Source organism: Garra rufa, chromosome 9 (genome assembly GCF_049309525.1).
Source record: "Garra rufa chromosome 9, GarRuf1.0, whole genome shotgun sequence".
NCBI lineage: Eukaryota > Metazoa > Chordata > Actinopteri > Cypriniformes > Cyprinidae > Garra > Garra rufa.
The window spans coordinates 37,191,223-37,206,567 of NC_133369.1; the positions used below are offsets into that span (position 1 = coordinate 37,191,223).

Here is a 15,345-nt window from a genome sequence, read left to right on the forward strand (position 1 = left end):
CACTGAATGACAATGTAACATTATTTCAACCAAATTTTGACATTTTATTCTCCAACAACGTATTTGAAACCATAAAAGTAGACATTTTACTTACATTTAATGTGCTTTCTATGGGCATAAAATCACTTTTGTAAATCATGAGCATACAGGTCATATGAAGCTTTTTTTTCCAAACTTGAATGAATACACAGCCATCTGAAAATGTTCATTTTTAAATAATCAGGAATTACAGGTTCTTGTTGTGGCTGTTGGAAGGTCTATTGTTGTGCGTATTCTTTTAAAAGGGTGGGTAAACAGTGTTTTCATTAGAACACATTTGTGTGACTTGTTCTAACAATACACAGTTACATTAATTACCCTGAATAAAGATAGCATCATTTGTACTGCAAATATTCACAGGCTCCCACCTACAAGATCCTGCATTAACCAACTTCTTCAAACATAAAATTAAAGGGTAATTTTCAAAATCCTTGTGACTCAAAGGCTTGCATATATAGACTGACTGGAAATGGCATGAATGTGGATAAACAGGTTAACAAAACTGAAGAATGAGACATATTTGGCAGTTAGACAAATACACATTTCTCCACTCAGTGCTACAAAGCTCACAATATACTCTTAAAAATAAAGGTGCTTTAAAGGGTTCTTCAAGTGATGCCATAGAAGAACAATTTTTGGTTCCACAAAGAACCATTCAGTCAAAGGTTCTTCAAACCTTTTTAAAATCTGAAGAATCTTCTTTTGCCACAAAGAACCTTTTGTGAAACAGTTAAAGTTTCTTTATGGAACCATTTAGACAAAAAGGTTCTTCTATATTTTTAAGAGTGTTCAAGAAACTGCTAATAATTCAATAGAATCTGCTTAATACATGACTAATAGTTATTCAAACTGTACATGAGCTTTGACATTCTGGCAATAAAACTTCATTCCTCATCTAGTCTTCCCTTTTTTTTAATGACTAGAACAGTCACACCCCATCCTCTAACCCTCACGGATCTGTTCTGGCCAATTGTGTGTAGAACAGCACACTACACACCTAATTCTCCAAAGAATTTTCAGTGCAGAAGATAATTGCTCAAGTGAAATGATGCAATACAAAAAGGTTAAGCATGCAAGGTTGAGTTACACAGTATGATGAGCAAACAGACAATTCATTACATTTGTATGAGCACATACAATGGAAGCACAAAATAAACAATGAAATCTGAAGAGAATAACCATGCAGACATTTCTCTCTCTAAAAAAAAAAAATGTTTGGGTTTTGCAAATGCGAAAAAATGTTACAAAAAAAGAGGCTGTCTTCATTATACATTTATTTTGTGCATTAAGTAAGCATACCTTATGTGATGAAATAACATTAAACAAAGTTAAAAAGTGGGCTGTGAAGAACAAAAAAAGCTATACACAGTTCCATTCAGAACATTTTTCCTGAGCACTCCAATGGAACTCGGAAGTTCCTTCACTTAGCTTCTTCAAAGTGTACCTGCGCACAATTTCCTGCAAACAGACAAGCAAAAAGACATGTAAAATTTGTGACCTTTGACATTAATAACAGCATATCTATACACCCTTTTCACATTTGGTTCTCATAAGCGAAAATCATTATAGATCACTTCTATCCACTTTTTTGGTCACTTTTTTGGTTGCCATTTGTAAATTTTATGGGTCTGGCTTCTGGTAAAACAGAAGAGCTCATTTTGCTGTTTGATATTGCAAATTGGTGTTATTTTATTGCATTATCTTAATTATGAACAAACTTGTAGTGCAAACAGCCATTTACTGCACTTTCTTATATTTCTTGTTATTTCCCTATTGTGGATAATGAACCTGGTGTCTCACCCATAGGCTGGCTTCTCCTTTTTTAGAAAAAGGTGGATAGTGGTGAAAGGAAACAAAAAAAATATAGCTGCAAGCAGCAATTAAGAGGCCAAGCACTAGGCAAGCAAGGCAGCAAGCATCAGAGCAACAGAAGCCATTTTGAAGATGAATTTGGTTAAAATGGTGAAAAATCATAAATACAACCACTATTAAAATGATTTTTTGGGTTTAAATCTGTTTAAATCGATGTGGTATGTTTAGTGTGAGGTGACAGTGACACACACAAAGTTTGGTGTCAATATGTCAAAGCTTTGCAGAGATCTAGCCTCAGGCACAGTTTGGCATCATTCCAGCAAATTCATTGATGCATTAAATGATAACCATTTTGTAACATGAAATCGATAACTTTGTGCCAGCATGGTCTGAAGATGATCTGAGTAAAATTTAGTGAAAATCGGACCAACTGTCTAGGAGGAGTTCAAAAAAGTAGGTTTTCAACATAAATCAAAATGGCGGACAGGAAGTGTGGCTGACTATGGCAAAATTTTTATCCATTTCTCGACATGACCCAAAAAAAATATTGAGACCAATTTCATTACAATATGGCAATTTAATGAAAGGTTATTAGCATTTTTGGAAATTGTCTGAAATACTGTCGGCGCATGGTGCTGAACACACATACCAAGTTTTGTAATGATACGCCGCCAGTCCATTTGCAAAGCATAGCATTTTATGCCAAAATTCGAAATGGCCGACACCAAAAATGATTTTTGGCCAAACCATTTAGAAGTTATAAGCAAAAATAGATATTTTTCATATCTCCTGACCACTAGGTGGCACTCTGCCAAAACTGTGCATGCAGCCTCAGGTCATGGTTGTTTTAACACACACCAAGTTTGATCTCAATATGCCAAACCGTTGCGGAGATATAGCCTCACATCCATTTTTGCGTGCTCTTCGCCAAAATTCATTTGTGCGTTATTCGAGAACAGTTTGACTAATCAACTTGAATTTTATAATTTTTTGCCAGCTTGGACTGAAGATGATCTGTGCCAATTTTGGTGAACATCAGACAAATGATCTACTGTAGGATGAGTTTTAAAAAAGTAGTTTTTTGAATGATTAAAAACAGCAAGAACCTAGGTCCATTTTTTTGTATACAAACCCGTGCTCTGCTGTGTTGACTAATGGCTTTAGATCTGATTTTTTCCTATGCATAGAGGCACCAGGCAGGATCGCCCCCTGTCGCCACTTTTATTTGCGATGGCTATGGAGCCTCTAGCTGAAGCTATCAGATCAACAACATCTCTTTCAGGTTTACAGTTAGAACAAATACATCATAAGATTGCACTGTACGCTGATGATGTATTGCTTTTTTTTATCTGAGCCTGAGAAGTCCGTTCCTGCTCTAATTGAGTTGATTAACTGGTTCAGTACGTTTTCTGGTTATAAAATTGAGTTGATTAACTGGTTCAGTACGTTTTCTGGTTATAAAATTAATTTAACCAAATCTGAAGCTATGCCTTTAGGTACTCTTATCTCCAAACCTAACATTGTGCCCTGTTTTCCTTTTAAGTGGTCACCTCTAGGTTTCACCTATTTAGGTATTTCTATCTCTTCATCTTTGAAGCAGATGTATGATTCTAATTTTGTTCCTTTATTTGAGAAAATACGGCAGGATTTAGAACGTTGGAATTCCTTGCCAGTATCTTGGCTAGGTCGGATAGTACTCGTGAAGATGATTGTGTTACCCAAACTGTTATATCCTATTCGAATGGTTCCGATACTGTTCTCATATAGAGCATTAAAAGGACTGAATAGGTGGCTGACTTCCTTTATATGGAGCAAACGCAAGCCTAGGTTAAAAATGTCAGTACTCTATCTGCCAAGTTCCATGGGAGGGTTGGATTTTCCAAATATTAAGATGTATCAGTTAAGTTCTCACCTGAGATATATTGCAGAGTGGGTTAGAAATGATTCTTCCTCTACTTGGTTAGATATTGAATCTTCCTTTTCAAAATTTCCTTTAAGAGCTCTTGTTTTTGTTAAGAGCTTTCAAAAAATAAAAGAGATTTATGGTAATCCAATTATAGTTAATACTCTGAAAGCATGGAGATCAGTCTGTAGGCTTGAAGGTAGATCTAAATTGACTTCTTTATTTACCCCAATATTAAACAATCCTGATTTTATCCCAGGAATTTTGGATGATGGTTTTAAATGTTGGTGTGATTTGGGACCTATTAGGCTTGGGGATATGTTTTTAGACAATAAATTAATGTCTTTTGTGGAGTTAACCCAGAAGTACCAGCTGTTCAAACATGATTTTTTTTTCGTTTCCTCCAATTGAGGCATTATATTACTAATAACACAACACTTGTTGGGAATAGTGAGATATCTTCTATTGAGAGGTTATTATTTGTATCATCAGGAAAGATGTCTGTGGGTAGATTTTATGGTTCTATGTGTTTAATCTCTTCTGCTGATTCACAGAGAATTAAAACTAAATGGGAAGAAGAGTTAGCTATTGATATTGATGATGAAATATGGGCTGATATTTGGTCTTATATATCTGTTTGTACACGTACAAAAGAAATACAATTTAAGATCATACATAGACTCCATATTTCTCCTAACCGCAGGCATTTTTTTAAACCCTCTAAATCGCCGATGTGTTTAAAATGTAAAATTGAAGTTGGTACTTTAACACATTGTCTGTGGTCATGTAACAGACTGCAAAGGTATTGGTTTTTGGTGCTGGGGGAAATGGAAAAGAACTTTAATATACAGTTGGATTTTGACCCAGTCTCATTGTTGTTGGGTATTCCTAATGAAAGCATTGCTTCATCTGTTAATAAGAAATTGTATAATATTCTGGCCTTTGCTGCCAGGAAAAATATCTTACTTAATTGGATTAGTGATAAATCTCCATCACTTAAAGGTTGGCATAAGATAATTTTTGAGATGATACCCCTGGAGCGTCTTACCTAGCCTATGTATTGCATCAAAAAAACAGGCCAGTTTTATAAAGTCTGGACCCCATTTCTTGACAATTTGGAACCTCATCTTCGTCCTATTATTTTACAAGGAATGTTGTAGTTGTATAACTCTCTAGACATTTACCTTTTCTTTTTTCGTTCCCTTATCTGTTTTATATGAGGTAATCCTGTGTTATTTAAAGTCTGAGCTATTTATGTTTTTGTTGCTGTTTTGATGATGTCTTGTTATTTTTGTATTACGATGAAAATGCAATAAATATAATTATAAAAAAAAAACAGCAAAAAAAATTATTTTGGTGTCCATTTGACTTGGCATGAGCCAAGGAATCAGATTTCTTCTAAATCTTATGGTTCAAAAGTAATTTGCATAAACGTGATTGAAACTTTGGAAAAGTGGTGGTGCTAAAGAGTTTGAGTTAGAGACTCTAAACTTGATATGGTTAATGTTAAGACTGTCCTCTATCTGTGTGGCAAATTACACAACTTTCCCGCAAGCGGTTCTATGGGCTCACGAGCGGAAGAAGAAGAATGCCAAAGGATACAAAAGCAAAACAAAAATCATGATAGAGTTAGACTTTCCAAAGGAGGAAAAAATCTGTGGTTTGAAGAGAGAGAGATGCCAAATTAGTTGCCACACCCTCAGCGGCTGTATTAAGGTGTATCTACACACCTTAGTTACTGTTGCTCTGTGCCTTCTTGGAATTCAGTGCAAAGGCATATTGCTGCATGAATGCCAGACTAAATTATGCCTGCTTAGACCCACTTAAGCCCCAAGTATGAAATCATACAGTTGTAATTGCAGTATAAATGCATTAATGCCTTTGCAGTGTAAACTTGGCATTAGAAACACTTAAGCCTAATTTACATTGCAAAGGTGGCACTTCTTAAATGGCATTTAGTAGTCTTTACACATTATTTAATGCTGCCCAAAAGCAATAAAATAGATTTACATGTTGGAAATGTGTGAAAATGGTCTATTAGGGTTCATAAATTCAAATCAACCACTCTTACTTTGGCTCATCCAATGTAACATCCACAAATTTGCAGATCTTTAAATCTCTCTCTAGAACTTGCTGTTTGAGACCCTCAATCTCCCCCTCAGCTTTCTTCCTCTCAGCCTCTTGGTCATCTGCAGAACAGCATGGGAGAGTGTGAGACGACAATGAGCATTAATATCAACAAACCTTCTAATCAAACCCTAGAAATAAGAGAAATTCATATTTACCCTTTATTTTCTGAAGTGCATCTTTTGCGTCACTGCTCTGCTTCTCTAATTTACCCTGAGACGGAGAGAGAAAGAGGAAGACTGTGTGAGAACACTTACATGCTTAAGGGTACCATATGGGCGGACAGAACCCTGTAATACTAGATTTGCATAATTGCAGACAAATGTACACTGAAGGAATGTAATACAATACTGTAAATAATCCTTAAACCTCACAGATTGCCTGTTTCAACTATCATGAGACTCAGAGATGAAGGGTACCGTATTTCAGGCATCATAAATAGAGCAAAAAGACACCTAAAAATATACTAGTTTAAAATTGTAAATGTTATTGAAAGAAACTCCTAAGAGACTCAGTAAGGCTGCATTCATTTGTTCAAAAACATAGTACAAACAGTAATATTATAAAATAATATTTCAATTTAAAATGTTTTTTTTTTTTAATATAATTTAAACTGTAATTTACTCCTGTGATTTCAGCAGTCATTACTCCAGTCTCAGAAATCATTCTAATATGCAGATTTTCTGCTCAGGTAACATTTCTTACTATCATTATTGAAAACAGCTGTACTGACTCAAAACTTTGAAACGCTAATGTACGTGAGTGATCAAACATACTTTTTAAAAAAGAATACTTCCTCATCTTCTGTTTACTGGTAAGCTGACTGTTTCTTTACTACTTATGAAAAGCTGCAAAACTGGAAATACAATTTTAATCCACTTCTGGTACAGTAAGCGCAACGGAATTTAATGTGCGAATGCATTTATACATTCAACTAGAAACCAACACTACCCTACTTACAAGCAGTTACATCCCAAAACTGGATGCTGCTGCAGCATCATAACATTAAATATGATCATATAGTGTGCAAATATAGCCATACTTTGACATAAAGTAAATATTTTGGGTTTTATTGCTTATGCCTTTGGGTGAATGAATAATCAAAGTTAAAATATAGAGTAAAATATACGTTTTCCCATCATTTTACCTTTTGCATTAGTTTGTTTTAAACAGTCCTGTGATTTGACAAACTATGTAAAAGGACAAATATTATATGCAGTCTTTAAAATGATATACAAGCATCATACACTACTTTTCAAAAGTGTTTTATAAGAATTAATATTTTTATTTAGCATTACATTTATTAGAAGTGACAGTAGTATATTTTTAAAAAGAATGCTGAAATATCAGTTTCCACCAAAAATATATTAAGCAGCACAAGTTAGGAAATGTTTCTTGAGCAGCAAATCTGCATATTTGGCACTGAAGACTTCAGTAATGGCTGGTCAAATTTCAGCATTGCCATTCCAAAAATATACAATATTCATAGAAATAATGTAATTACTTTAAAAATTGTTGTTTAAAACAAGTTGTTTTGAACAGTACTGTAAAAATGTATACTAACGATGGAATATGCCATGATGTAATATGGAATATAGCATGACAAGCCGCAGGATATCAACTTCCTTAAAAGTATTTTGTGTCACCTACTCTCATATCAGAGACAAAAGAGCAAAAAAGAACCTGCTACATGTAAAGGCAGAGAAAAACTCAGCACAAATGAATTAGATCAAACTGGAGTTTGTAATCAATGTCAAATTAGAGAATATGGCAAGAAAATCACTGGACAGTTCTACTGCTTTGAGATTATTTACACTACCTTCTCAGCTCTGCAGGTGCCCAGTTCCTTTTCAGAATCAACATTGCTTTTCTTGGTGTCGTCCTTCTGTTTTTTGAGTAGATCCCTTTTTGTGATCAGAGGATTAAGCTTTTTGTTAAACTCTTCCACTTTCGTCTTGGCTGCCACGATCCCATCCTCCTTCAACTTCACCTGTTCTCCGGAAATAGCAATGCGTGTTTTCAGGTTGCGGATGTTGAGCTCCTGCTGTATGGCCTGGTAGATTATAACTAGCAGTGCACAAAAGGCCAGGAAAACAATTCCCGATATGGCTCTCATCCTGAGGGAGGAATAAAGAGGTAGAGCAGACTAAAGAAGTTCCTCGGGGAAAAGTTGATTTTGTTTTCTTTCTCTCTCTTCCTCTACCAGGTTTTCATGGCAGCGTCAGCTGTTGACTGAAACCGACTTGACTACCTGTCCTGTCTTCCTGAAAAGCAATTGCTTTAAGACAGCGACAGGTAAGCCTGCTTTACCTGTACAACAAGTGTGTCTGCCTGTGTGTGTGTGTGTGTGTGTGTGAGAGAGAGAGAGAGAGAAACCTCAACTTCCTTGATACTGTTGCTGTGATCTCTGACCAACTTTCCACTCTCTCCACCCACCTTTGTTTTATAAAAGCAAACAGGAAAACAATATAGCAGAATACACATCAACTTTCAGCATTTTTGATGTTTGTTTCAATTATAGATTATGACAAGCAGTCCTTCTTTATCTCCTACACAAATAACTCAAATAGGAGACCTGAAGGTTTGCAGGTGTGGCATTATAAAACTCATCAAAATTCGTCAATCATTACAACGTGGTTAAACAGGAAGGACCGGGATATTCTAATTTGCATGACCAACCAACATGCCGTCGCCTGAGCATCGAAACCCCTGTTTTTTTTCTCCCAGCCACGTTTAACAGGTGCTCACCTAGTACGTTGTGGTTTCAATGCTCTACTGTGAAGGCTTGGCTCGACGGACGTGAATATGATTTTGTCCATCATTGCTCTTGGATTTCAATTCAAGCGGCAAGCGTGGCTAAACAGAATTTCAAAGATATCTGACAATACTTGTATCATAAGCGACGTGAACGTGCGTCATGATGTGAAACCAGTTGGAACGCGCGTCCTCGAGTCAACTGGATCGACTCATTGAACGGAGAATCGTCGGGTTAATAAATGACAACAACTAGGCTTACTTCTTTTTTTCATTTTTTTTTTATGGCGGTTGGCATAAAACTCTAACATGACTTATGAGAAACTCCACCTCGATACTACTTACATACAACAAACACCAGTTTTATGTTTTAAAACTGGCCTTCAACTCACAATGAAACGAGTTTTGAACCTGATGGCTTCAGCCAGTGTTTAGATTTCTGTTCTGGAAATGTATGCAAATTAGTTCATATTTAGATAACGCCTCATTTGCAACTCACAATATTTTAGAAAAGCAAACCATTCTGTATCCTGGCGAACGTATGGGGTTCATTAATTTTTTACCTAGTGTTAACATTTTCAACCAGATGTAAATCGCATTCAGTAAAGGTAAATTACATATGCCAGGTTGTAAATGACGTAATATACATTTTTTTACGCGTTGAATCTTAACTGGGCTAGATTAAATTACAACCGCATTAAAACAAATATGTGACCGAAAACCAGTCTTAAGTAGCACGGGTAGTAATAGCCAATGGCTATGGGTCAAAATTATCGATTTTTTTAATGCCAAAAATCAGTAGGATATTAAGTAAAGATCATGCTCCATTTCCTACTGTACATATATAAAAACTTAATTTTTTATTAGTAATATGCATTGCTAAGAACTTCATTTAGACAAGTTTAAAGGCGATTTTCTCAAGGTATACCAAATATTGTCTCATCTAAACAAACCATACATTAATGGAAAGCTTATTCAGCTTTCAGATTAGGCCTATGTATAAATCTCAATTAAAACAATTACCCTTATGAATGGTTTTGTGTTCCAGGGTCACATATAATTTGTTACATATGACTTTTGTACTAGGCTAATGATGTAAAACAATTGAATCATTTTAACCCGTTCTTTAAAATGAACGGTTCAAAGGAACCGAATCGGGAAAATGAGTCGGACTCGGACGCACGTCGTACGTCTTAATAGTTTGACGTCACTGCAAGTGTAAGCCAATGAGTTCGCAAGATGGGCGTGGTTTTTTTATAGGTGGGATGTGTTACCTGTAGCGACGTCTCCACTCCTCTCAAGCAACACTCAGGTGAGCAGAGACATAGCGATCGTTAAAAAACCACATCAAACCAGGAAGGAAGCAAACTGAGGATAGATCCAGGTGGATTAAGGAATTAACTTGGACTAAAGTGTTAACGTATTTAAAAATCCGTGTTAAGGTCACGGAAAATAGCCTACACAGCGTTTTGCGTCAACATAATGCTACAGTGTGGGAGGGACTAGGTTTCAGTGACAGGTAACTCTGATTGTCGGTACACCTGCATGCGAAAGACAGGTCGTCGGTCCAGCTTCCTCTAGAGTCCTCCATAATGAAGTTTCCTGCACTGCTGTTAGGTTTTGTTTTGGTGTGTAGTTTGGGTATCGCTGGCTACATCCATACCAGACGTAAGCAGGAGACGCAACTAAGTAAACAGGCTTCATTTTTAGACATTAAATTCAGAGTGACCAGAGATGTTCTGGCAGAATATCAAGATCAGCTGACGCAGTCTAGCACACTAATGGAAAAGACTAAAAAAGAGATGGATACTCTAGCCAAAGACTTGTCTGTAGCCAAGACCTTCGTAGAGAAGAAAAGAGGCGACGTTGCTACATGTAAAGGAGACAGGGTGAGTTGTACAATGTGAGATGTTTATATGCTCTCAACTATTACCATTGTACTTAATGGTCCAGCCATTGTAACATAGGCCTGTATGAAACCTGTGATTATAACTTTGTTTTATAACCCCTTTTTTTCTTCAGAAACGATTAACAGATGAAATTGCTGCTGCAACTTCAGAAAAGAAGCACATCCAGAGTGAGTTTCCATCTTTTTATTTTCACTTTTAACAGGAAGACAGTTTGGACACTTGTAAAGGCCATATTGACTAAGAGTAAAATAGAGGTCAAACAGAGCTACTGTTCGTATGTTATTGTATCTCAGATTAGCTGGATTTGTCAGCCATAGTAAAGCCTGTGAAAAAATACTGCCTCCCTGCAGCAATAAATGCAAAACCGGTCAGTCAGACTTGATACAGCTATAAATACAGCTATTGATGTATGTTGTTAGTCATTGTTGAGCATTGGAATTAATGCTAGAGTGGAAGAAGCTGACAATACAGAATGACACTAGTTAGGGGCCAAGCACCTATTGTATCCGTTAGATTTCTTAATATTATTCTTCTGCTCTTGAAGTCTATGGCAGCCCATAGAATCGCTTGTGGAAAAGTTGCATAATTTGGCACACTGATAGAGGGCAGTCTGAAATGTCACCATAGCCAATTTGGAGTCTCTAACTCAAACTCTATAGCGCCACCACTTGTCCAAATTTGCACTTTCTTTTTGCTAATAACTTTTGAAGTGTAAGCCACAAAATCAAAATTCTTTTTTCCCCTGACTCCTTGGGTCACGCCGAGTCGAATGAATACCAAAATTCAAAAATCGTAAGGTTTAGTATTTTTTCTATAATTAATTGTTTGAAAAACCTACTTTTTCGAACTCGTCCTAGACGGTTTGTCTGATTTATACCAAAATTGGCTCAGATCATCTTCAGACCATGCTGGTAAAAAGTTATGGAATTCAAGTTGATTAGTCAAACTGTTCTTGAGTAACGAGCTAAGAAATTCTACGAAAAGCGTGCAAAAATGGATGCGAGGCCATTTCTCCGCAACAGTTTGTTGTATTGAGACCAAACTTGGTGTGTGTTATAAGAAGCATGACCTGAGGCTACCTGCAGTGTTTCATCACAGTGCCACCTAGTGGTTAGGAAATATGAAAATTGGCTATTTTTTTCTTATAACTTCTCAGTGCTTTGGCCAAAAACCGTTAGATTCGGAGGAGCATGCCGAGTCGAACCATATCCAATTTTCCCATGTCAGCCATTTTGGGCGTCAGCCATTTTGAATTTTGTTATAAAATGCTATATATTTTACGAACGCATTGACGTGTCATTACGAAACTAGGTATGTTTCTTCAGCACCAAGCCCTGACAGTGCTCAAAAAGTTTGGTGGCAGTTTGGTGGCAGACCTTCTGGTCAAAAGTTATAATGAAATTTAGAAAAATGCTAATAACTTCTGAGAAAAATGGCTTATTGTAATGGAAGTGATCTCAAAATATTCCTTAGGTCAGGCCGAGAACATTGATACCAATTATGCCAAGATTGGCATTACTTTCTCTCCGCCAATTTGATTAATGTCGAAAACCTACTTTTTCGAACTCCTCCTAGACCGCTCGTCTGATTTGACCAAATTTGACTCGGATCATCTTCAGACCATGCTGGCAAAAAGTTATGGATTTAGTGTTGATATTCGAAACCGTTTTCATTTACCGCATCAACGAATTTGCTGAAAAGATGCCAAAGCGCATCTGAAGCTGTATCTCTGCAAAGATATTTGAGATATTTGCACTAAATTTTGTATGTGGCATTGTCACCTCACAGTGATTACACCACATCAATTTGGTAATGGCGCCACCTATTGGTCAAGAGTAATAACCATTCATTAACTACTAATTATAAAATTACTAAAAATGCTAATAACTGTAGATAGCATTAGCCTATTGTAATGCAACTAGTCTCAAAATATTCCTTGTGTCATGCTGACAACATAGATACCAATTATGCCACAGTTGGCCAAACTTCCTGTCCGCCTTTTTGATTCATGTTGAAAACTTTATTTTTCGAACTCGTCGTAGACTGTTTGTCTGATTGTCACCAAAATTGAATCAGATCATCTTCAGACTGTGCTGACAAAAGGTTATGGATTTCATGTTGATAGATGAAACCATTTTTGTACAGCGCCTCTACAAATTTTAGGCTTGATGCCAAAATTATTCTGAGGCTTTATCTCTGCAAAGCTTTGAAGAAATGTTTAGATATAATATCTATCTATCTATCTATATATATATATATATATATATATATATTATAGATTTTATGTAAAATTTATATTAATATATTTATAGCAAATAGTATAGTAAATTTACATTTATAATAAATGTATATAAATATATATTAATTTAAAATATTATTATATAATAAATATATTTGTAAATTTGTAAAGGATTACACTACCAGTCAAAAGTTTTTGAACAGTAAGATTTTTTATGTTTTTTTTTTAAGAATTCTCTTCTACTCACCAAGCCTGTTTATTAGATCCAAAATACAGCAAAAGCAGTAATATTGTGAAATATTTTACTGTGTATAAATAATTAAATACACACACGCATACAGTCAAAGCAAAAATGATTTAGACATCAAATATAATTTTTGATCTTTTTTTACTAGTGATTGCAGGACACTGTAGTTCACTTATGTAAGTGAGGATAGCAAAATAAAGTAAACTTCGACTTATTCGACAAAAATTCTTCATTCAGTGAACTACCAGTAAAACTGATAAAAAATTTGGGACCGAAAATTTGATTTGAAACTTTAACCTATCTGTCAAAGTTATCTGACATTAGCAAGTTGAATTTGTTCATTTTAACTCGAGTTCTTGACATTTTATTACCATTTTCTAAACTATAGTGAATAAACTGAAAATGTGAAAAATGTTGAAGGTGTCTGAATAAATCTTGGTTTGACTACATACCTTTTTCTGTTTTCTGTTCACAGGTGAGTTTGTCAAAGAGAAGACTCAATGGGCCTCAGAGTTTGAGTCTCTAAAAAGACAATTCGAGCGGGAGAGCACACTTTGCAAGTACATCGACAAGAACTCTGAGGAAGGAAGGTGAGTACATTTGCAGAACTATTTGGTATAGTTGTCCAATCTCATTCAACTGTCAAATAAAGGTAGTTGTGGTTAAATAGGTGCACAACTTGTTGATTTGTCATTGACAGTGCAGTGTTCAGTGTAAGACTAGGTTCATGGGTTAAAGATCTGTTTAGACTTTTAAATGAGGATTTGGGATTTTAAAATGTGAAAACACTCTTTTAAATTAAATCATTAACATTGTTTAAAAATTCTCCTTTTTGAAGGAAACTGTGTAACATAAGTGAAGAGCCACAGAAGCCTAAGGAAAAGAACGTGGAAAAACCCAAGGCAGAGGCACCTAAAGCTGAGGAACCCAAAGAACCAAAAGTTGAATAGTCAAATGCTGAACAGCCAAAAGAAAATGTGAAGTGAAGAAAAACCAAGTGGATGAGTATGTGTGTGTTAGGGAAATGGGTAACAATGCCACGTCAGCGTCCGCTGGAGAATAGTATTGGACAATTATCTAAACCTGAACATCTTGCTAGGGTTGATCTTCAGCATTCCTCAGGCATCCCTGAAATAAAAGACACACAAACATTGGGTTCAAGGTTTGACTGACACCAAATGTGGTGTCACATTCCTGCTCTGTTTTCTGACAAATAAATGTATGGTTTATGAGGAATATCAGCTATATATCAGTTGCATTTTGATGTCCACTCTACCCACAATTAAATTATGAAAAACATGTATTTATTTTATTTTTTTTAATTCCATTTTCTTTTGGAGAAATGACTGTTAGGTTACTATTGCCATTTGGGTGTGTTTGTCTTTTTACTTTTTCTTTATTTTTTCCCTCTGTAGTTTACCTTGCCCCCATTACAGTGTCATTCTGACCCTCCCTCAGGCTCATGCATACGTCCCGCTTGTATCGACCAATGGGAAAACTCTGACCCTCTTACTGTCACTCCCAATCATGCTCACTCTATCGTTACGCGGTCCTCACAACAACCAATATGAGTCTTCAGTGGAGCAGAAATCCAGATATAAAGTTGTAAGAGTTGATTACTCTTGCTTTTGCTTTTGTTATAAGTTTTGGTTTAACGCTGAAATATTATGATGTTTCATGTAAAATAAGAATAAAGTCAGAAAACAGTTAAACACTTTTTTTTTAATGTATTCTTCTAGTAAATGGAGGTTTACTGCTGTGCAATGTAAAGCTATTTACAATGCTTGTCTAGTCATTGTCTTAATCTGCTCTTTATCTTACTTAAACACAATGACTTGAGTGCAGTGTGTCATTCTAGGGTGTTTAACCAGTTTGTTGGGTATGTAAAAGCCACAGTTTGTTACCGTTGGTGTTTTAGGTGCAATGAGGTTTGAAGCCAAACACTAGCAATTTTACTAGTGTACTAGTATATTGTACAGCACCACCTTCTGACAAATCCTTGATAGAATTTCTGCAGTTAATTGGTCATTTTAATTTGGGTTTTAAAGGATTACACTACCCGTCAAAAGTATTTGAACAGTAAGCCTTGTAATGTTTTTTTTAAGAATTCTCTTCTGTTTATTAGATCCAAAATACAGCGAAAGCAGTAATATTGTGAAATATTTTACTATTTAAAATAACAGCTTTTATTTTTTGAATATATTTTAAAATCTAATTTATTCCTGTGATCAAAGCTAAATTTCTAGAATCATGAAATCTAGAATCTGTAGTGTCACAAGATTCTTCAGAAACCATTCACATATGCTGATTTGCT

The 15,345-nt window shown here is 35.6% G+C and overlaps 2 protein-coding genes across 2 annotated transcripts; one reads left to right on the top strand and one right to left on the bottom strand.

The window, feature by feature from the left end:
• Positions 1-80: 80 nt before the first annotated feature.
• Positions 81-8,783, bottom strand: LOC141343077 (uncharacterized). Its single transcript, XM_073847673.1, has 5 exons — positions 8,630-8,783; positions 7,701-7,998; positions 6,040-6,094; positions 5,826-5,943; positions 81-1,497 (listed from the first exon to the last, which is right to left on the bottom strand). Exons 1-5 carry the CDS (start codon positions 8,701-8,703, stop codon positions 1,473-1,475), a joined length of 570 nt encoding a protein of 189 aa, XP_073703774.1. The 5' UTR covers positions 8,704-8,783; the 3' UTR covers positions 81-1,472.
• A 1,159-nt stretch (positions 8,784-9,942) lies between these two features.
• On the top strand, positions 9,943-14,743 carry LOC141343313 (uncharacterized). The gene is made up of 4 exons (XM_073847907.1): positions 9,943-10,524; positions 10,658-10,712; positions 13,507-13,621; positions 13,870-14,743. Exons 1-4 carry the CDS (start codon positions 10,228-10,230, stop codon positions 13,979-13,981), a joined length of 579 nt encoding a protein of 192 aa, XP_073704008.1. The 5' UTR covers positions 9,943-10,227; the 3' UTR covers positions 13,982-14,743.
• The last annotated feature ends 602 nt before the right edge of the window (positions 14,744-15,345 follow it).